This window comes from Ictidomys tridecemlineatus, chromosome 3 (assembly GCF_052094955.1).
Source record: "Ictidomys tridecemlineatus isolate mIctTri1 chromosome 3, mIctTri1.hap1, whole genome shotgun sequence".
Taxonomy (NCBI): Eukaryota; Metazoa; Chordata; class Mammalia; order Rodentia; family Sciuridae; genus Ictidomys; species Ictidomys tridecemlineatus.
This window is the reverse complement of record NC_135479.1, coordinates 17,704,465-17,727,521: the sequence shown is the minus strand read 5'-3', so window position 1 is coordinate 17,727,521 and position 23,057 is coordinate 17,704,465. Positions and strand designations below refer to the sequence as shown.

The 23,057-nt window shown below is 46.9% G+C and overlaps 1 protein-coding gene across 2 annotated transcripts in view; it reads right to left on the bottom strand.

The window, feature by feature from the left end:
• The window catches only part of Map3k14 (mitogen-activated protein kinase kinase kinase 14), a 42,736-nt gene that overhangs the window by 9,100 nt on the left and 10,579 nt on the right, over positions 1–23,057 (bottom strand). The window contains exons 2-6 of one of the 2 annotated variants that reach the window (XM_005328141.5): positions 10,310–10,585; positions 9,148–9,217; positions 7,416–7,614; positions 6,699–7,313; positions 5,405–5,542 (exon numbers count right to left, since the gene is read on the bottom strand). In XM_005328141.5, coding sequence (XP_005328198.2) covers positions 5,405–5,542; positions 6,699–7,313; positions 7,416–7,614; positions 9,148–9,217; positions 10,310–10,565 — 1,278 coding nt within the window. In that variant the 5' untranslated portion in view covers positions 10,566–10,585. The remainder of the gene's footprint in view (positions 1–5,404; positions 5,543–6,698; positions 7,314–7,415; positions 7,615–9,147; positions 9,218–10,309; positions 10,586–23,057) is intronic. The other variant, XM_078041943.1, reaches the window with a different exon arrangement.

The window sequence follows — 23,057 nt, the reverse complement described above, 5'->3', positions numbered from 1 at the left end:
CCATGGTGGGAACAGTGTTATCTACTTCAGTTAGAATGAGGATTTGGAAGGGCTAGCTCTTTACTTCCTCCCACCAACTCAAACAGCAGCTTGTTAAACACTCAGATTTCTGCATAGAGTCCTTGCTGCTGCCACTGGTTCTCCTGTAAGCCTGGAGTGGCATCACCAGGGGGCGCCAGTGGTCACAGAACCGCTGGAAAAGATGTGTTAGGGATCCCATGGTTTTGTTTGGGGATTTGCTGACTCCACCAACAGGAGCTCTGTTGACATGGGACTGTTGGACTTTTGCCTATTCGTGGGAAATCTTTCTCACCTGGTCAAAGAACTATCTGGTTCAGTTACCAACTTACATGAACTTTGACTTTTGTCAGTATTTCCAGCCCTAAAAGGTCACTGAAACTGACTAGAACTAATTCAGCAGCAGGATTTGCACCAGCAAATGTCTTTAACCTTATCACTGTGCCCCCACCACCCCCAACTGTGAAGTGAAGCACCCCAGGGCACCACTGGGAATTCAGAAAGGTGCTATAGGATATTGTATTTGAAGTAAATGGGGATGCTCAACATCTTTAGGAGATGGTGTGAACTACTTTTAGAGATGGGTCAGTTCCAACATTAGATCATGCTGAATTCTCTCTCATTTTTTTTTAAATGGTCCTGAAGATCAAACCCAGGGCTTCACGTGTGCCAGGCAAATGCTTTACCACGGAGCTCTCCCCAGCTGGCTGCATTCTTTTTGATGATATGTCTTTAAGAAGCTAGGATTTTGGAGGTTGCTGTGATAAAAAATACTTTGTGGGATGTGGAACAGGAAATGAAGGTGGTGCTATCCAATCTGATTTCAAAGTTCAAGAAGCCATGCAGTGGCCAACAAGGCCTAGGTCCCATTAGTAATTTTAAGAAGGAGAATTTTTTTTTCTTTCAACTTATATGTCTCGCTTTTCAAATGGTTGCTAAGTTTTATGATAGATTTATTATTTAACCTAACTATCCAATAAATGAATGGTTAGGTATTTGTTTTGGCTTGGGGTGCCATGAAAAATTGTCTGAGATATTAAGGGTTGTGAACCAAGACAGTGTGGGAAACTTTGGCTTCACTTCTAAGAAATACCTATGTCCTCTAAGTATCCAGTAATACCAAGACATTTAGACATTTCCATCACCTAGACCAAAGTGGGTCAGATGGAAGCCTCAAAAAACAAGGTGCTTCACAAATCTGGGTGAACCCAAGGAAGCAAGGAGAAAGGGCTGTCCTCAGGGGATCAGTGGAGAAAGCACCCCAGCCTCTGGCTCAGGCCAGCTGTCCATCTGGCGCACCTCTCTTCTCTGGACTTCAGGGTCCTCATGCCCAAATAAAGGGGGCTGGGGGTGAGGAGGATGTTCATGAGGACTAGCGTTTAATGCCTACTGGCGTAAGCCAGGCTCAGTTTAAGCCCTTTCTAAGCATGGCTTATTTATGTATCTTTACAAAAGCCTGTGTGGTGCTGCTGTCACCACTGCCATTTCACAGACAAGGAAGCTGAAACCTGGACAAGTGACTTGTCCAAGGTCACTGGGAAGAGAGTACCATAGCCAGAACTTTGATCAGGGAAGTCTGACACCAGAGGTGCCAGCTGCTCTACCTCTTGAAGAACTTTCTGGGCTTAGACTTTAATCCTGGAGGTTTCTACATTCCCCCCAGGGGGAAGCATGGACTGCCATCAGCCTTCTGTCACATTCAGAAGCCACTCCCCTCACTTCAGAGATCCTGCCTGTCACAGACCACTTTTCCTCCTGGAAACTCTCTCCTTTTGTGTTCTTTGTATTCTTATCTGTTTTATTCTATCAGTAAAGAAAGAGGCATAAGCAACTCTACAAGTTCTTTAGAAGATTCTAGCAATATAAACATAGGAAAGTGACTAATATAGGACTGGGAACATAGATGTCCAGGAAATACTAGGTGGTCCCCATTTCCTCATCACTATCAAAATAGTCTCCCCTTCATCTTTGTTGTTTTCATTCTAAACACGTGTCTAGGGCTGGCTACATCACTGCCATGCCATGTAAAAGCCTATCCGAGGTTATAACTCAAGTTCCTTCAGGTCAGGCCTGTGGATTCCACAGTCCCTGTACAGTGTCTGGCACAAAGCAGGTGCTTGGTGACAGCTGGTTTGACTTGGCCAAGGCCACACTATCTCAGATCAGTGGCAGAGCCAAAGGGAGGCTCCCAGAATGCCATACTTGAGCCAGATGTCCTAAAACAAAAGGTTCTTAACCCTATTTGGCCCACAGACCTGTTTTGAGAATCTGATAAAAGATATGGACCCTTCTACATTTAAAAGTGTGTGTGTGCCCACACATCAACACACACATTTTTGAATCATATTCCAGGAATTCAGGAATCCTCTGAATCCACTCACTAACTGTGATAAGAATTTATATGTAGGCGTTAAAAAACACAGAGTGTGGGTGCATGCAATCCCAGCAGCTCAGGAGGATGAGGCAGGAGGATGGCAAATTCAAAACCAGCCTCAGCAATTTAGAGAGGCTCTAAGCAACTTAGTGAGACCTTGTCTCAAAACAAAAAATGAAAAGAGAGGCCCGGAGTTGTGGCTCGGTGATAGAGTGCTTACCTAGCATGTGTGAGGGTTTGTTCTCCGGGACCACATAAAAATAAAAACAAATAAAATGAAGGTTAAAAAAAAAAGAAAAGGGATGGGGATGTGGTTTAGTGGTTAAGCACTCCTGAGTTCAACCCCTGGAACCAAAACAACAAAATGAAAACAAAACAACATAACAAAACACAAGAGCTGTACAGGAGCCAACAAGGAACTCTGTCCATATATGTATTACATGAAAAAATCATGGTACAAAATGATTTAGAGAGTAGGATATCATTTTTATAAAAGAAATAACTTCATACTTATATATGCATAAAAAGTTTAAAAAAATTTATGTCAAGTGGCATTTATCTTGGTGAACAGGACTGGGGAACAAGAAGACTTTTCTTTTTTTGGCATTCATTAATGATTTTATAATAAGCCTGTATCTGTTTGAAATTAAAATAAAGATCAGCTGGGCATGGTGGTGAATGCCTGTAATCTCAGTGACATGGGAGGCTGAGGCAGGAGGATCGCAATTTCAAAGGTAGCCTTAGCAATTTAGTGAGGCCCTCAGAAACTTAGCAAGACCCTGTCTCAAAATTAAAAAAAAAAAAAAAAAAAAAAAAAAGGCTAGGGATGTGGCTCAGTGGTTGAGCACTCCTGGGTTTAATCCCTGGTACCAAAAATAAATAAATAAATAAATAAATAAATAAATAAATAAATAAATAAATAACAAAGACCGAAGAAAACTTTATTAAAAAAAAAAAAAAAAAAACCCAAAACCCCCAAAACTGCATTAAACCCTAGACTTGTGGTCAATCATCATGTGACCTAAGGCCAAAGATATTCTAGAAGGAAGACCAAGGGAACGCTGGTGTTACCACGTGATATCACACATCCTGAATCCTCCCTAGGAGCATCAAAGGAGCACGGACTTGCTCTTACCCCAGGCACAGCCCGACTTCTGATCATTTCCCTACTTCCCCTGTCCCGTCCCCATCATCAAGGACCTTTTTTTGTGGTGTGTGTGTGGAACTAGGGATAGAACCTGGGGCCTCATACATGCTAGGCAAGTGCTCTACCACTGAGCTACACCCCACGGAAAGGACACCACTGCCTGCCCAAGCAACAGCGGCTGGGTAAAGGACAACGACCATCCCTGCTGGGGCTCCTGGGTGGGGGGAGGTGGAGTCCTCAGCGTGGCCACCTCTGGTGCTGGGTCTTATGCTTGGATCATTCCCCACTGCCTGGGCACAGGGGATGAGAAATGGAGTACTGTCCTCTTCCACCTCATCAGGGTTGTTTACCCTGTTGCCTGGGACTCTGAGGACCTCAGCAGAGGAACAGCTGAGAACCCAGTGACTAAGCTCCCAGCACTGGATGCTCGTCTCTAGGACACTTCACACTCTCTCACCCTCCTCCCACGGCCTCTCAGGAGGGACAGCTGAGCCTTCTCCGGTGGCCTGGGGAAGGGAACTGCAGCTGAGGAGGTCAGGCACGTGGCCCTGGCATCCAAGTGGAAGATGATCCGTGCTGGCAAGAGCTCAGCATGTGCTTCTGCCAGTGGTGGATGGGGAGGGAGGTGCTTGCTTATCTGACACGGTGTATGTGAAGTCTGGGGTAAAATGGACAGACTGACCCCTCTCTCATCCCACCACCCTGAGGATCACACTCAAGAACTCCAACAGCCTGGCCCAGGGTCATTCACCGTCCAGCTAGAGCCTCAGCCCTTGAAGTCACAGGCAGCCAGGACAGGAGTGGCAGGGTTCACTCTGCACAGGACCTGAGTGTGTGGGGCCTGTTGGGTCTGGCAGCTTGATCCTTTTCCTTTTGGGGATCAGAGTCTTTGACATAAGCCACTTGAAACCAATCCATCTCTGAGCCTATTTCACCTTGCCCCAGGGGCCAAGAAAATGGTTCACCCTGGGGTTTGGAGTTTGGGCTGCGAACAAGGTGGTTTCCGATTGAGGGGAGCTCCAAGTTGGGAGGGAGAACAGTGCTGTGGGGAGTAGGGCCAACACCCTCTATGTCTGTGGATCTGCAGCTGCTGCTGATTGTCACCTGGGCCTGGGCTTTAGGCCCAGCTGGGCAAGTCACTGGGGAGATGAGGGGTAGGAGAGGCGACTCCGCCTTCTGCTGCTAATCAAGACCCTAGGACCATAAGTCTTCTTCCCTCCTTCCTCTCTTCCTGAACAGGGGCACAGAGCCACACTGGGGTCAGACAAGCCTGGGTCTGAACCCCAATTCTGCTGCACTAAACCAGCTCCTCCATCTCTTGCTGAGTTGTGTTCCCCTGTGATGGCCATCTGTGCTGCACCTGGCCAGCAGGTGGCATGGCTTGAACCTGGAGCAGACCCGTGTGAAACTCCCTGTGTCTGCCACCTTCCAGGGGGCACCTGACAAGTGGAGGCTACTGTTCTAATTACCTTCCGGTCCAAGTGTACAGTAGCCCCACCGGGTGGCCTGCAGGTTTTAGCTCAGCATGGATTTCATGAGGATCCGACCACCTTCCAGGTTTGGACTTGCCCCTACAGGCCCTGGTGTCAGCAGTGGCCCTGGCTGTACTCAGACCTTAAAGCTATGTGCTCTCACATTGCCTCTCACAGACATGCATACCGAGGGCAGTGACCAGCCCAGGCCATGTGACACATTGCTCCCTTCCAGTTCCAGCTGACCGAGGGCAGCTAGCGATGGCCAGGTTGTTATCAAGTCAGAGCCACGGCAACCCTGTGGCTGTCCTTGAAAGACAGAATGTGGATGGCAACAGCCCTTGCCTGGCTCCCCTGTAGCCCCCAGAACCCTGATGTACCTTTTTGGCATACCTTTTTGACAGCACACTGGAAGCCTGTCTGCTTGTCCTTCATTCTGTGGACCTCTCCGAAGGAGCCTCTGCCTAGGCGGGGCTGGCGCGTGGCCCAGTGGGCTTCTTCTCGGTACTCATAATCCACTGGCTTGAGCTTCTAGAGTTGGCAGGAGAGAGAGGCCAGTTTCAGTGGTCAGGACAGCAGAGGGACAAGGGGATGCAGTGGGGAAGGCTCTCCAGCTGTGGGCCATTGCCAGGGCTGCTGGTGCCTCCAAAGACACGGCTGGGTCAAGGCAGGCTCTGAGGGGGACCACAGAACAGGAAGCAATGGGGCTTAAAGAAACAAGGAGAAGGCAAAGGTAAGTGCACCAGCTGCCTGGGGCCAGGAGGTTCTTGTGAGGAAGACCTCTCGTGGAGGGACAGACATAGAATTGCAACAACCTTGACCATGTAACTCAGGAGCCAGAAGGAAGAAGAAAGAGAGGAACAATGAAAAAGGGCAGGGCTAAAGGGATCATGTGAAGTAAATGGAATAAAACCCACCAAAGTAACGTTAAGATCAATCATTTACAGGCTGAAGGTATTTGGGGAAAGAACTAGAGGAAAAAGAAAGGAAAGGGTAATGGTGATGGCAAAGTCCCCATCTTCCCTATCAGGTTATTCCTATTTTCCAGTATGTGTATCATTCATACAATCCGTACAGTTCAATATTAATGAGGTGGATAATAAGAACAAAAAATAGAAATAGCTAGAAAGGCTGTGGAAAGTGAGGCTGCAGGTTGAAAGAAATATGACTGCTATGGTTTGGATCTTACATGTCCCTTCAAAACCCATGTGTTGGAGGCTTGATCGCCAAACTATTGGGAGGTTGTGGAACCTTCAAGAGGTGGGACCTAATGGGAGAAAGTTAGGTCATTTGGGGGAAAGTGTCCTTGAAGGGGATACTGGGATTCCTTCCTGTCTCTCTCTTTGCTTCCTGGCCACCAGGAGGTGAACAGGCCTCCTCGCCAGGCACTCCTGCTGAACCACCAAAGCAACAGGATCAAGTGACCATGGACTGAAACCTCTGAGACTATGAGGCAAAATAAACCATTCTTCCTTTCAAACCGATTATTTCAGGTATTTTGTCACAGTAATGGGGAGCTAACATAATCCCCAAGTACTTTGCTACTAATTGCTTTGTTACCATGGGCATGAGTGACTCTGACAGGGAGAGAACCATCCCACAGCAGGCACCACCTGACCCCAGCTGTGGCTCTTGGCCTGGGAGTTAGGGTGAAGGTATGCATAAAGGACTCGCAGGGAATAGTTACCTCAGTAAGCAGTACGCCTTCATTGTCCTCGGTTTCAGGGCTGGGCCTCTGGGCCCTGGAGCCCCCGGCTGACCATGTTTTGGCCAAGCTGGCCAAGCTGTGGGCCTGGCCTGAGCTCACACTGCCTTGGAGAGCATGCACCAGGTACTCTTCCACGAACTTCTCACGGGAACTCTGAATCGGGAAGCTGGGCTCCAGGTGTGGGCCAGGCAGGGGTTTCTGACTGTCTATGCAGGTCAGTTTGCTTAGGTGTGGGCCGGGAAGAGGCTTCTGGTCATCTACACAGGCTAGTTTGCCCAGGAAGAAGGATTCCAGTGGGTGAGGTTTCCAGGGCTGGAGAGGGTGGAACGGGAAAGGATGGGGCAATCTGCTGTAGGGAAAGGGGTGAGCGGAATGGGGCAGGGGGCCCATGTCCTGCGGGTGGTGGAGTTTCCACACGTGGTTTAGACATTGCAAGGGGCTGATGAGTTTGTGGAGTTCCGGTCGAGGCAGCACTGGCCGTAGATCCTCTCCAAGTTTCTTAAAGCTGAGGTGGTCAAGGCCTGGTTCCTTCAGAGGCTTTGTGAACTGGGGGGCATTTCTGACATACAGGGCACCTAGTGGAGACTCGTCCTCCTGTGGGGAAATAGGTGTTAGGACACAGGGCCAGGATCAGGGCACAGGCTCCATTCCGAAGGCCTTGTGAGCTGGGGCCTGGGCGGGGGCCGTGGGCCTCACCTGCACTGGAACTGTGCAGCTCTCCTGCTCAGGGGTTCTGGGCAAAGGTTTGGCCAAGGACACTCCTGCCTTCGAGCTCTTCTTCTTCCGTTTCTTCCGGGCTTTGCTGTGACGCTTTCCCTTCCTACACACACGGGCCATTTTGCCCTCAGTTGCATGGGCCACATTGTTGGGGATTTGATCAAGACTCTCAGGATGGCTGTCAAAAAAGGGACAGATCCACAGTTTGAGTACAAGAAAGCAGGAAGATGGAATGGTTCAGATAACAGGGTGAGACAGACTTGAGCACAAATCCCAGCTTTCTCATTACAGTCATGCATCACTTAACAAAAGGGGGACAGTCCAAGAAATGTTGTATTCTGTGATTTCATCGTGCAAATGTAACAGATTGTACTTACAGGAACTAAGACGGCTATAAAGTCACTAGGTGATGTAATCTCACGGGACCATTATTGTGTATGTGGTCTACTGTCCTCACAAAGGTGGCTGGAGGCCTGTGGGCTTCTCTCAGGCAGCTGACAGAAGTGGGTTCATTAGAATCCCCCTTCTCTGGGCCATATGTAGTCGGAGGCAATGTAAGCAAATTGACCAAGCATTGAACATTTCTTTCTTTCTTTTTTTAATATATATATATTTTAGTTGTAGTTGGTCGTTTATTTATTTATTTTTATGTGGTGCTGAGGATTGAACCAGTGCCTCACACATATTAGATGAGTGCTCTACCACTGAGCCACGACCCCAGCCCCCATTTCTTTTTTCTTTAATTTTTGAGTTGGGACTTCTTTATGTTGCCCAGGCCAGTCTCAAACACCTGGGCTCAAGGGATCCTCCCATCTTAGCCACCAGAGTGCTGGGACTACAGATGCGCCACCAAGCCTGACCCAGCCAAGCATTTCTTGGTTCCTGAGCAACAACCAAGTCCCTTTGGCCTTTTCATCACTAGCAGTTTCCTACTAAGATGATAAAATGTCTGCCAGGTGGGGTGGAGGGAACTGTTTCTAGGTTGAACTCTCAGTTGCCACAATTCACCTTTGAGGGAATGGGGAATCTGGGGACAGAGAGAGTCTGGCCCTGGCTTCCTTCCACAGGGCCATCAAATGGTTCAAATCTGTGACCTGGGCAGGGCTGTGGCTCAGTGGTAGAGCTTGCATAGCATGTGTGAGGCACTGGGTTTGGTCTCAGCACCACATACAAATAAATACAATAAAGGTCTACTGCCAACTAAAACAACAACAACAACAACAAACAAACAAAAAAAAATTCAGAGGCTCAAATTATTACTTAAAAAAAAAAATCTGTGTCCCTTACTATTTTCACAAGCCTTATGCCTACTTGGTGTGTCACACAGGAGTAAGCCATCTCAGGTGTTTTCTCTGAGGACAGTAAGGGTGGCCTCTCTGGGCCTGTGCTCATGGCTGCACACCAGCTGGAAGTAACTGCTGTTCCCAGCATCCTCCTATTGATGGGAAACCAGGGGTGCCTCAGGACTCAGAAGAGAATAAAAATAAAATGTCAAGCTGATGGGAGCCAGGAGTCCTCTGTGAGCTGTGGGGAACTTCTGCAAAGCTTGCTTGGCTGACAGCGTGGCTCGGCTGGGAAAGCTGGGCGGCTGCCAGGGGCTGAGCCCAGGTGCTGAGCAGGGAGCCAGGGGTGGTGGGGAGCAGCCAGGGCAGGCGTTTGGAGAGGTGGACACCTGGCAGTGTCCCCTTTCTGTGCCAGCATGCTTTCTTACCTGTACTGCTTAGACCCCGCGATGAAGATTCGTTCTGAGAAGGTGGGGCTGAACTCTTGGCTATTTTCACCTTTTAAGTCAAGGAAAAAGGGTTAGATTAGCAGAAAGAAGAGAAAGATCAGGAATTCAGCACTTAGGAGAGAGATTTTAGAGACAGTCCCACTTGGGGGCTCCTCCTTCCCCTCCCAGCTCACCTGGCTCATCTCCCAGACAAGCTTCCTTCTCTCCCTTGTGGTCACCCTCCCTCCAGTTTATTGGTCAAGAACAGAGGGGACATCTACAAGATGGGGGCTGTACGGTGCCCACCTCACTACACTGTGAAGCTTCAGTGAGACAGGCCACCTGAATACTCAAACAGTGCTTGGCACCCGGTGGTGGCTCAACAAATATAAGCTATTATACATTCATGTTTATGTATACATGTGTCTTCACTAATTTATATTCTTTCACCTCAAAAACCAACCAGAAGGCAGTGGGAGACAAAGGCTGTGTCTATGTGGGGAAACGCCACCAGCAGCTGTCCGGCTCCTGGGTTGAAGGTGAGGTGACACAGTAGGAGGGGGATCCTGGCCCTCCCCAGCCCTCCTGGAGTTTCTGCCTCTGTGGTAGCTGCCATTACTAGTCAGCCCAAGGCATCTGGGCTAGAAACAGAAAGGGCCATGCTGGCCTCACCCTGCAGTGCCTGACTGCCCCTAGACTGGTCCAGCAGACCCGAGAGGAGGGTGCTCATTCTCTGGGGTGGGGCCACTCTGATGGAAAGTGGTGAAGGGCCTGAAGCCCCGGTGGGGCTTTCCAGGAAACCTGGCTTTTCCTGTCTGGGCCTCTCCAGACACCTGGGCTGCTCAAGATCACAGCAGAGGTTAGTGGCCTGCTTGAGGATCCTCCTAGTGCTCTTTCCTCTTGGCTTTCTTCCTCTGCTCTGGTTACAACGATGGACACAGCCTATGCCCCAGCTCAGTGTTCCATCCGGGCACTTTTATCATTCCCAGTTCATATTGATTTGGGGATTAGACTCCCAAGGTGTCTTTTGAGAACGTTATGAAGTGGTCACCCTGATCTTGCTCTCTCAAAGGGGGCCTTGAGGTTGGCCTTTATTTGTGGTCAGCCACCCACCTGCAAGCCCGCCCCTGTGCCCCATGCCCACTGCAATCCAGGCCCTCACATTCAGCCTGGGCGATGATGGAGATGGCGGCTGGGCCGCCCTCAGAGCCTTCCTTAGCTGTGCCTTTGGTAATCACGTCATTCAGGATGTCCCACTTCCCACAGAACACGGGGCTCTTCTCCACAGCCTCCAGCTTGTAGACGCAGCTCTGCTTCTTTCCCAGTGACTGCGTCTTCTCTTTGGCCTTGGCCAGCTCCTTCTGCTGCCCGATGGCTGAGCCAGGGGCGCCTGGGCAGGCCACTTCCATCACTGCCATCTCCCAGGCTCACTCTCACCCTGAGGAGAACCAACACAGAGCAGGTCACTCCTAAGCTCAGGCCCTAGTGGGGTGGGTGTAAGGCAGGCTCAGGGGTCAGGAAAGACACAGGGGACAAATGGTCTCTGTTTCTTCATGCCATGCACACAACCTTCAAACATTGCAAGTGGCCAAGGAGTCAACCTTCTCATCTACACATGTTCCAAGTGTGTGATCCTGACCCCCACAGGTACCCCGACATAAATTACTCCTGTGCCAGGCCAACAGGGAGGATTCCAGCCTGTTCCCCCTGGGACAGCAACAATATAAACATCAGGCCTGGATGCTTCTTGCCCTTTACAATAACGGAATGGTCTGTTGTTTGGCAAACTCTTTCCCCAGGACAGGCAGTGATTCCCAACCTCCAAACCATCACTTCTTCGTCCCCACAGAAGCCTTGCCTTCACAGAGGACATGTCTATGCAGCCCACAGTGCCTTTTCTCCAGAAAAAAAAAAAGTGGACAAAATCAAGGTACTATGTTATTCCCTCACAAGAGGTAGATACATGCATAGCCTTGCATCGCTTAATGATGGGAATATGTCCTGAGAAACACATCCTTAGGTAGCTTAACCATTGTGTGAACGGCATAGAATGTACATACACCACTATAATGGCTATGAGTCACTAGACAACATTATTTAATGGGGCCATTGTTATATTATCTGATCCAATATTGATCAAAATGTTGATACACAGCACATAAATGTATAAAAATATATTCATATATAATACATACATATATACAGTATATATGTGTATGTATATCTTACAAAGTCTAATACTCAATCTGCAATGGTGCTCAGCACGTGGCTCCTTTCCCAAGATGCATATGAGTGTGTTCTCCAAAAGGGATTGACATGCTTTTTCCTCTACTGTTCAGACTCACTCGTTGAAAATTTCTAGATATCATTTTTCTTTTAGGCAGTGTTAGTAGTGGCATTTATATTGGAAACCCAACACCAACCAATACTTCTAGAAATCTGAGGTCAAAGCATGGGGAATCTGTCTTGGGATCCTCTTCACCAGCCCTGAGCCTTCCCAAGGAAGCTGCAGGGGAGAGCAGCCCCATGCTGCTGACCATCCATATAAACAGCACAGAGACCACAATTATCCTGAAAGGGGACGGGGGCGGGGGGGGGGGGGGCAGTGTGAGATTGTTAGCATTTGGAAACCTCTTTTAAAGACAGGGACTTTTTAAAGGCAGGGCCTGCTAGGGTGTGTCTTGCTTTAGACAAAGCCTAAGACGGAACCAAACGCGGACAGGTTTTTAATAATTGCCTTCGGATCACAGGTCAGTCTTAAAGCTGTCACTAACAGGTGTAGTCTTCTCTGCTATAATGCCATTAAATCAGGTAAATGCCTTTGTTTGTTCTTGAGGAAGAAAGGCAGGCCACAGGTAGACAAAACTAACCCTCTGGCCTTCTGCTCCGTCAGGCCCAAAGGTTGTAACAAGATTTCGGAAGCTGAAGAACACCAGGCCAGACTTCTAATCTGCCTCACTTATCTTTTCCCACAGATTACTATGTAAAATAGCCCTGGGCTGGGAGGTGGGACTTGGAGGTAGGAGGGGTTGGTTGAGCTGTTAATTTGTTCCTTGGATCTCAGCCTTCAAGGGCTGCCTGGCTCTCAACTCAAAGCAGCTCCAGCTTCCAGCAGACATGGCTGCTTCCTGAGGCCAGGTGCTGAGCAGGCCAGATGGGCAACCTCACCATGACTGGCCATCTTAAAAGGTCTAAGGGTGTTCTGGCTTTCAGAATTTTTTTTAATATTTAATTTTAATATTTAATATTTAATATTTAATATTTAATATTTGTTTGTATGTGGTGCTGAAGATCAAACGCGGGCCGCACGCTTGCCAGGCGAGCGCGCTACGGCTTGAGCCACATCCCCAGCCCTGTTCTGGCTTTCAAACTGGCCAAAGGCCTCCAGGGAAGGCTAATTTTTGTAATTTCTTTCATCGCCCTATACACTGCCCCAAGGCCCCCTCCTCCAGAGAAGAACTGATCTAAGGTGTGGAGTAGATCTTATCTTTCTCAGCCTCTTTACCAGGGAAAGTGTGATCCTAAGAACAAACTAAAAGGGGTGGGGCTGCAGCAGGTGTGAGGCATTGGGTTCATCCTTAGCACCATATAAAAATAAACAAATTAAAATAAAGACATGCTGTCCATCTACAGCTACAAAAAAGTTTAAAAGGAGGAAAAAAGAACAAACTAAAAAACCTCCAAACCGAACAGTAGTAGAGGTGTGCTTACAGTTACAGGGAGGTCAATGCTACTTGATCTCCTCGTTTTCAATTACAGAATCTGTGTCTTCATTACATAGAGACTTAACCTGAGGTTACCCAGCTCACCAACTAAATCCCAGACCCTAGGCCCTTTAGATTTTGTGCCTATTCCCCACATCTCTTGGGTTATGGGCAAACACAAGGAGGGGGGCACTCATGTAATCACTTTAGTCAGGGGATTGCAGAGGGGAGAAGGGCCCCTAAACACAGTGGCATCCTCAGTACATAACACAGCGGGGTACTAAGGAGACAACTGCTGTTGGCTGAACAAAGGAATCAAAGGACCAGGAGTGCTTCTCCTTGACCTTCAGAGTCAGGATGACCCTGACCACCAAGAATGAAGATAGCAAAGCTGATGAAAGAGTAAAATGAGGCTGAGTGGGCGCCTAGCTGTTCAGAGGCCTAGCTGTGTTCAGGTTCAGATAGCCTATGTTCTGGAAAGTTGATCCTGAGCTGAAGCTCCTCCAGAGAGGCTATGGGGCACTCCCTTAGTCCCAGGAACCACACATAAATCTTGACGGCTGGCTGGGCAGCAGGCCAGGAGCCTTGATCCTCCCTCCACGCGCAAGCCAGGCCCTCTCTCTCTGGGGAGAAGTTGAGGCCGAGGTCGAGCCGCCAAGCTCAGAGCCTCCTGTGCACGTCCTGATGACTCACTCAGCCTGGCGGGCAGAGAGACAAGGGAGGCTATTGAGAAGCTGACCCAGCAGATAGCATCAGGACCTGTGAAGGGCACAGGGAGAACAGGCTGTCACTCACCTCCCAGGGGCACAAAACCATGGCCTGGGAGCGGCAAAGTTGCTCCTGTGGCTGGCTTTCCCATGCCACATGACCATGACTCAGACCCTCACAGACAGCCTCCAAGTTCAAGAGGCTGTTCTCTGGAAGCTTTGGCCCGATGGCAGCTCTTCTGCACATACACGTCTACACGACTCGTTCCCTCCCTCCCAGCTTCTCTATGGTCTGGTCCACAAAACTCAGGGTTCTCTATTCATCCCTGGACTGCTGGCCAGGTGGCCTTCCCAGCCCTGGGTTTTGGTCACTGGCTTGTTCCCCAAGCTCACAGCCCTACAGCTTTGCTCCTTCTTCCTCCTCCAGCATGTGGGGAGTGAGGACTAAGTGGGAGCCTCTATACCTCACCTTGGTCTTTAGGGCAAGTCACGATCCTGCTCCACTGTGCTCTCCCAGCTGCATCCCCATCTCCAGCTCTTCAGCCCCTGCTCTCAGTATCCCATTAAAAGCAAAGGGCAGCAGAACGTGTGGCACATGATTGTAATCACAGCGGCTTAGGAGGCTGAGTCAGGAGGATCTCGAGTTCAAAGTCAGCCTCAGCAATGGCAAGGTGCTAAGCAACTTAGTGAGACCCCGTCTCTAAATAAAATATGAAACAGGGCTGGGGATGTGGCTCAGTGGTTGAGTGCCCCTGAGTTCATTCCCCGGTACCCCCCCCCCAAAAAAAAGGGCAAGCTGGGCTCAGTGGCACACATCTGTAATCCCAGCGTCCTGGAAGGCTGAGGCAGGAGCACCATGAGTTTGAAGCCAGCCTCAGCAAAATTGAGGTGCTAAGCAACTGCCTCTAAATAAAATACAAAATAGGGCTGGGGATGTGGCTCAGTGGTCGAGTGCCTCTGAGTTCAATCCCCAGTACTCCCCACAACCAAAAAAAAAAAAAGGGCAGAGCAGTGGCAATAGCCACACCCACAAGCCCCCAAAACAAAGGAAGAAAGAAAAGGAGCAGTATTCATTCAGCATTCTTTCAGGCCTGATGCATGTACACTGCCTAATTTCCTTCTGCAATATTTTGATGACCCCAGCAGAAGTCTGGAGGCAGGAATGTCTGGGGTGGTACCAGACTTACCCTGGGCCATATCTGTAAGAGGAGCTCTTAGTTTGAGTTCAAGGATGTCTGTGAGTCCCAGAAATGAAATGCAATTTGCATTTTTTCCAGGGAATAGGCCCATGGCATTCAACACATTTGCTAAGGGTCTGCCATTCCCCGGGAAGGTTGCTCCAGTCTCCCTAGAAGCTCAGGGCCAGGACTTGATGGCTGATTCTGGCTCTCCTCTTTCATTCCAAGAGCTCACATAATGCAAGTTTCCAATCTGAGTGCAAATAGAATAACCAAATGAGTTCTTAAAACGCACTCATCCCAGACCTGCTGAATCAGAGTCACTGGGCATTAGGCCCAGAATCTGTACTTTCGGCAAGTTCTCTGGCTGATTCTGATATCAAGGGGCCAGGGATTGTCATTTGGCCCCTGCTCTATACTCTAAGGCTGCACTGTCCAAAATGGTAGTGCCTGGCAACACGTAGCTATATTTAATTAAAATCAAGAAAAATTTAAAAATCAGTCTGTTAGAGTAGCTCCCACACTGGACGCTGCAGATGGAAGACATTTCCATCCCTGCAGAAAGTTCCAAGGTCATGCTGATCTGAGGTTGTGACAGCAAAACTTTCTCTGACAGCAAAATTTTTTTCTTAGGATTCTGGGACAGGAATAAAGTTTAGGCTAAATGAGTTTTTGATTCACTAGAAGATACAAAAATAATGTCCTAACCGTTGCTCTTTATAGAAGATAACCTTTCTAAAATGAATCATATTTCAGTTCCCTCTTTTAGTAAGTGCACAGTACAATGAAAATGCCAAACTGGGAACCAGAAGTTATGGGGTTATCTAGCCTTGGCAACTTTTTTTAAAAAAAGTGCAGTATGGCCATTTTTGTGGAATGAAATTCCACCTCAATCTATATATAAAGCAAGCAACTGGCATGTGTCTTATGTTAGTGGCTCTGGTTCAGGGAGGTGGGCAAGACTTCTACTTGCTCCACTTCCTCCAACCACCAAGGACCCCTGAAGAATCCAGGTCTTGAAGAAAAGAGTTTGAGAATCATTGGCCTTGGAAATCTTCTGAGTTCCTTCTAGTTCTGAGAACATAACAGATTTGTCAGAATAATTTGTGGCCTGGGTGTCTCCAATCCAGAACAACAATGGTCAATATTTACTAAGCACCTACCATTACCAATCTCACTTTTAGATGTGAAGGTATGGCCTAGAGTGGTGTGGCAGGAAAGTTCTGCAGCTATGGAATAAAGAGGTGGGGCCTAGCTGCTTCCTCCTGAGCCTGCGCATTAACCTTGAGCAGCACCCCCGACTTCTCTCAGCCTCTTCAGAGTTGTTTCAAGGGTTCAGAGAGATTACAATACATGAAATGCCAACCAATTGGCCCAGCCAATAGACAATGCTAAATAAATGTTCATTCCCTTCCCCTTTATCAGGCTGCTAAGTGCTATCACCTGGCTACTGTGACTCCTCTGTTTTGGCAGCCTGTAACCAAGGTGTCTGCAGGTGACTTATGGCTATGGCACCCATACTTGGATCCTTGGTTCTCCATATATGAAAAAGAAATGCAAATATCTGCCCTACAGGGCCATCTCAAAATGCCCACGGAGGGTCCAGAGCAAATCCTTCTCACGCCTATTTCATCTGGAAATAAAACCCTGCCCTTCTTTGAATGCCCAGAGAGGGTAATAGCAGAAGTGGAATGACTCAACTTCCTCAATAAGATATTGGTTGAAAACCAGTGTCATCCTGATGCTTCCTCTTTTCAGTCTTCAGCTTGCCTGGCCATCAGGCCACGCTGGGCAAGCTCCTGCCATCAAAAATGAGGGGCTGTGCAGGAAGGGGGAACAAGGGCCAGTGCCAGGGTCAAGTGAGCCAGTCTGACTAGAAGGACCCGAAGTCTCCACACAGGCCCAGCCCTGGCCCCCTTTTCTGTCCTGCCTGCCTTCCCTGAACCCCTGCCTGGCCTCTTTCCAGCCGAACTGATTCTTTGAATAGCTGGGCAGCCATGGCAGTTAAGTCCCTAATTCCTTTCCTTGTCCCCATTCCTCTCACAGAGAATACCTTCTTGCCTCTTCTATATGTATGCGCAAATCTCAGATATTTTTTCAGACCTATCTCCTTGGTGAAGCCTTTATGGTAGCCTCCTGCGTTCACTCAGCAAGTGATCGCGAAGTATCTCCTAAATGCCAGGAAGGCAATAACCACCACAACTCTCAAACACTTCCATGTGCTGTGCGCTGTGCTGGGTGCTTTACCTGCATTACTGATGCACCTCACAGCAACTCTGCAAGGTTGGTGTTATTGTTCCCATTTTACAGATGAAAAAACCCTAAGGCTTAGAGAGGTAAGTTACATGCCAGAACAAATGAAGGCTCAATTTACACAATTAAAGCACCTAGTAGGGAGTTAACGTTTCAACCAGGACACTCTTGGCCCATTCCCCACGAACCAAGGATGGCAAGTTCTTCTCTAGAATAAAAGCTTGTTGACTATGGTATCTGGAACATCTAAGAACTGAGCAGTATTATTAGCTATGTGAATATTATTACCCATAGGATCTTCCCATCCACTGTTGGTAGTAATTTCTCAGCCCTTGTAGACAGAAAACACAAGAACTAAGAAAGAACGGTCTCATCAGTAAAGGTTGAATCAGCAATGAACAGGTCAGACTTCTAGTTGAATTGCATCAGTATGTTCCTGAGGTGTTATGATTTTTAACTTTATTAAAAATCATAAAATCCACACACAATATACATGTAAAAAACCCAAGAATTCCCAGTAACATGGGGCTGCCTTTACTGAAAGAACATTTAAGGATGTTCTTTGGAAAAAAATAAAAGTAAACCAGAGAAAAGAAATTTGATGCCAGAAACATCACGCACGGGAACTGATGCAATTCATGTCGGCCAATTTAATTAACAACTGAGGATAAAAAATTAGTTTAAACATTAAAATCTAGACAAGAATAAGGAAAAAGGGTAGAGTGGGTTGTTCAGTGGATAAAAGGTAATAAGATCCTTGGCTTTTTGGAAAATTTATATATGAAAATGTTTACGTATTAGGTGGGAGTGATGGTGCATGCCTGTAATCCCAGTGGCTTGGGAGGCTGGGGCAGGAGGATTTCAAGTTCAAAGCCAGCCTCACCGGTACAAAAACAAAAAACAAAAATAAAAAACAAAAACAAAAAAACCAAGCCCCAAGCCAAAGAAACCAAAAAAAAAAAAAACCAGAATTTTAAAGGGTATAGTTAGATGCTGACTAAAAGAATCAACACAAAATTATAGAGAAGAGTTTGAAAATAGAGGGATGGGAGGAGAGATGCTAGGCCAAACTAACCAAAAAACATGTAATATTCACACTGGACAGAATACTTATGACACAAAGACCTAACATTCACTAGTAGATACCCAACAAAGAGCCTCAGAGTCCATGGCTGGAGGCAGGGTGGGTGAGGTTTTTGGTGGAAAGGTCTTGTCATCAATCAGCGTGTCCTGTTCAACTTCAGAGCACTCTAGGGTCCTAGAGCACAACCGGCCTGGGGCAAGCCCTGGGTGTGCTGGGTGCTGGAGGACACTGGGGAGGTATATAGCATATAGGAGCATGGGAACAGAGACATGCAGCAGGCACAAGGAGGACACCCAGCCTTGACTGGGAAAGTCAAGAATTGCCCAAGAAAAAGAGAGGGTGTTCCAGGTAGAAGGCACAGCAAGCTAAGGCCCAGAGGTGAGTGTGAGTAGGGATCACAAATGCCTTGAAGCTGTGGGTGAGTAAACTTAAGCCACACAGTCACAGGAGATGACACTGCAGGTGAAGATGAGGTACCAGGCCATGCAAGTGCACTTAGTCCTCATATATGGTCAGCGCTTTATTCTCAGAAAAATGAGGGGGCTAAAATTCTGCACTATTCTCTACTCTTGGGGGCAGAGCTGCAGATGGGGGACCTCACAGGGAGATGGGGGATGCTGGGCATCACAAGAAAATATGGCTTGTGATGCAGAACCCTCATGCCAAGCTGGCACAATGCCATTATAAGCTGGAAGGCCTGCTTGATTTTTTCTCTCAGGTGGAGACAGAGTGGGCAAGTGATCACTAGAAAGGAGGCAGGGGCATCCCCGGGGTTGGGCACTTTCAGTGAAACTTAGCTGGAGGAGCATCTGGAACCTGCTCCTAGGCCAGGTTGAAGTCTGCTTCCCAGGAGAGCAATTTCTGCATATGCATTTCCCATTACAGAGAATATGAAATATGACAGTTCATCAATCATTAAAGTCTTCCCGATCAATTATGAAAAAAATAAAAACAAAGCCAAAATCTGACATGCCCACAAAAAAAAAAAAATGGTCTTACTGCCAATTCCACAGGCCAAACTGCAGGGTAAATACAATTTATGACTGTCCTCCAATTCTCACCGCATGTCTGGGATCAGGAGGCCCAAGTGTACAGAAACACTGCTTCTGTATACAAAGCCCCCTCAGATGCCCAAAGCAATCACCTCACATCTGTTCTACCAGCACAGATCTCACCCACTTCCAGCTTCTCCTTGATCTCCGCCCATCCACACCCTCCTGAGCTCATCCCAAAACATGTCCTTCAGACAACTTCAAGCTCAAAGACATCTGTTGGCACTGATTGTGGGACCAGTCCCAAGTCTGTGGTCTACAATCTATCTGACCACTGTTTCCGAAACATGGGAAACTTTGACTCTGGTTAGTCTAACCTCTCCCCAATCCCCTAACTACTCAACTCTGTGGGTCTCATGCCCCCCCCACCCGCACTTCCTACTTATTCTTCACAGGCAAGCTCAGGCCTTCCACCTCCAGGAAGCCCCTCCCAACAGCTTGGCCCCCCTTTTTTGACTGCTAATAGCACCTCTCTCCTCACCCTCACCCTGGCCCTTAATCACACACTCACCCCCTTTCACTCTTCAAAATAATGCAGCTGAAAGATATCAGGGATTATACCAAGAGATGACAGCTACTTTTTGTGTGTGTACAAGTCAGAATTGCATCTAGGTATGGAACAAATAGAAACACAGAGAAAGATGCATAATCAAAGAGTTTATAGAGTATTTTTATAATAGTAAAAAACTGAAACAAAAGGTAATTATTAACGAAATCACTGCCTAGCCATTAAAATGTTTATAAATAATTATTAACATGAAGAAATGCCTATGGGATACAATGTTAACAGAAAAAGGACACAGAATTATATCTAAAGTATGCCCCCCAAGTCTATATAGTATATTAACATTCATAAAAAATAGATACCCAGCCCAGACATAGAGCAATGGTTCTCTTTTGGTGGTAGGTTTATGGATGTTTTAATATTTTTTATAGTTTTTAAATTTTTCCAGTAAGTATGTGTTAGTCTTCTCAGTTTTCACTTTTTTTAATAGATGTTTTCAAGTGGTTAAAAAAATACAGAAAAAACATAACATGAAGCATAAGTCCCTCCCACCCTTCCCGCATTCCTCTGAGGGGATCCCCCTTAGTTTCTTGTATATCCCTCCACAGATGTTCTCTGTATTACTTTTATAATGAAAACAAGCTACAACTAAAAATGGATCTCCTCGTATGGGATAAGGACTTAGGAGACGTGGTCATTTTTGTGAGGGGGCTTGATAAATTCGGGGTGAGCCGCCCTCCCCCCCATGCACGCGCAGGCGCACATGAAACCTTACCTTTGAGGTGGTCACTGAGCTCTGGCAGCTGGGTTACTTAAACAACAGGCTGGAGATGGTTTTGGTTTTCATTTCACTCTCTTTCTTGTTCCCCTGGGGGCTGTGAGTTTTATCAGTTGTGACTCAAGAAGGAAGGTGCTCGGAGACAGCTCCATCAGCTGCCCTCAAATTGATGGCCACTGCCTTGCTGTTATCTGTCATCATCCAGTGATGAACGTATGCAGTGGTTACAGGCCTTGCTCAGGCTGAATGTCAGGGATGCTCTTGGGATGAATGGCCCCAAAGAGTGGCAAATATAGAAGAACTGGACCACAGAGAAAACCACTGGTCCTTCCTCTGCTGCTGGCATGAAGGGCTGGGATTGGAGGGCTGGCCTAGGCTTATCCCCGGGGCAAGCTTTTTTTTTCCTTTTTTTTTTTTTTTTAAAGAGAGAGTGAGAGAGGAAGGGAGAGAGATAGAGAGAATTTTTAATATTTATTTTTTAGTTCTCGGCGGACACAACATCTTTGTTGGTATGTGGTGCTGAGGATCGAACCCGGGCCGCACGCATGCCCGACGAGCGCGCTACCGCTTGAGCCACATCCCCAGCCCATTTTTTTCTTAATATTTATTTTTTAGTTGTAGATGGACACAACACAATGCCTTTATTTTTATGTGGTGCTGAGGATGAAACCCGGGTCCTGCCCGTGCTAGGCGAGCGCTCTACCGCTGAGCCACAATCCCAGCCCCGGGGGGAAAGTTTTTTGGCTAGTCTCCCCTACCTTGCTTACATATGATCTCAAACCCTCCTTTTCTTAAAAAATAAAATAAAATAAAATCTTTCTGGGCACGGTGGCTCACGCCTGTAACTCTAGCGGCTCAGGAAGCTGAGGCAGGAGGATCAGGAGTTCAAAGCCAGTCTCATTAACAGGGAGGTGCTAATCAACTCAGTGAGACCCTGTCTCTAAATTAAGTACAAAATAGGGCTGGGGATGTGGCTTAGTGGCCGAGTGCCCCTGAGTTCAATCCCCAGTACCAAAATAAATAAATAAATAAATAAATAAATACGATATTCACTTTTTTTAAATACAAAATACTTGTTCGTTTTAAAATTTAAGCAATACATAAGTGCTCTATAAATCAAAACAACAATAAAAAACTAAACCTAACAAAAATCCCTGAAGAATTCCCTCTTCCCTGAAACATAAGAAATATTTAAGCTTTGTGTAAATCCTTCTAGTTCCATTACTCTACATATATAAACATACAGGGGCTGGGGATATGGCTCAAGTGGTAATGTGCTCGCCTAGCATGCGTGAGTCACTGGGTTCGATTCTCAGCACCACATAAAAATAAAATAAAGATATATATAAAAAAGTAAAAGTTAAAAAAATATATAGGATGGCACTATATTTTAGATAAAGAAGGGAATGTAATGCCTGATATTATATAAATTACTACCTTCACTTAATTTGCATTTCAGTACATAAAGATCTGTCTCATTTTTTGTGGTAATGGGGATGGAATCTAAGGCTTTGTACAAACTAGACAAGTGCTCTTCCACTGAACTACATCCCCAACCCCTTTTTATTTTATTTTGAGGCCTGGGCTGGTCTTAGACTTATGATCCTCCAGTCTCAGTCTCCCAATTAATATTTCACTTAAAAAAAAAATGGCTCCTGAGATTCCTGCTACAGATATATCATCATTTCTCCACCTATTTTTCTATGGATGGAGTTTGTTACTAATTAAATTTTCACTTTCTTTTTCTTTCTTTCTTTCTTTCTTTTTTTGTGGTATTGGGGATCAAAGACAAAACCTTGTTCATGCTAGACAAGTGCTGTGCCACTGAGCCATATTTTTCACTTACAGTTCAAAAAGGCCCACCCTTATCACATTTTTGTATATTTATATGAGTAACTGTAAGTGGTAAATCCTGGGGGCTGGAATTTCTGGGTGAGTCTTTTGTTAGCAGACTGTTTTCTCCTTTTTTTATGGATTGGGCAAGTAGGCAGCATCAGACAGTGGTTCCCAAACACACTGGTTATTGCTGGAAAGATGATCCTTGCCCTCAAGGTATTTGGGGTTGGGGGCAAACTGGGTAGAGGGATAAATAAATAGAGGACTTCCAAAATGGTCATAGGATCAGAAGGGCCTTTAGAGGTAATCTGTTCCAACATATCTCTTACCAATGCTGAGGGACGGCTATCTGGCTATATAACAGTGTGGCCTTGGAGTTGCAAAAGCCAACTTTCAATCATAGTTCCTCAACATTCTGGTGTGTGACCACCAGGGCACAGTTTATTTAATCTGAGACTTTGTCTCATCCGTAAAATAGGCATTCTCAAACCTACCTAACAGGATTTTACAGAATGATTAACTATACGAACAATGTTTAATTTATACAATACAGTGCCTGGCACCAGCATAATGTTCCTCCAGTGAGATGGAAGCTGTTAAGATGAGCAGTCCTTTCCATGTTTGAAGTGCAAGTTATTTGCAAGTCCTTGCCTATGCAGAGCTGAAATCCACCCCCACTCCCAGTTTCTAGCCAGCAGCCCTAGTAGCAGAAAGTCTATTACACACTGTTGGAGGAGGAGGAGGAGGAGAATCCTGAGAGCAGAAGGGCACAGCAGTCAGCAACCAACCCTCTGAAGAACATTCAGTAGACCC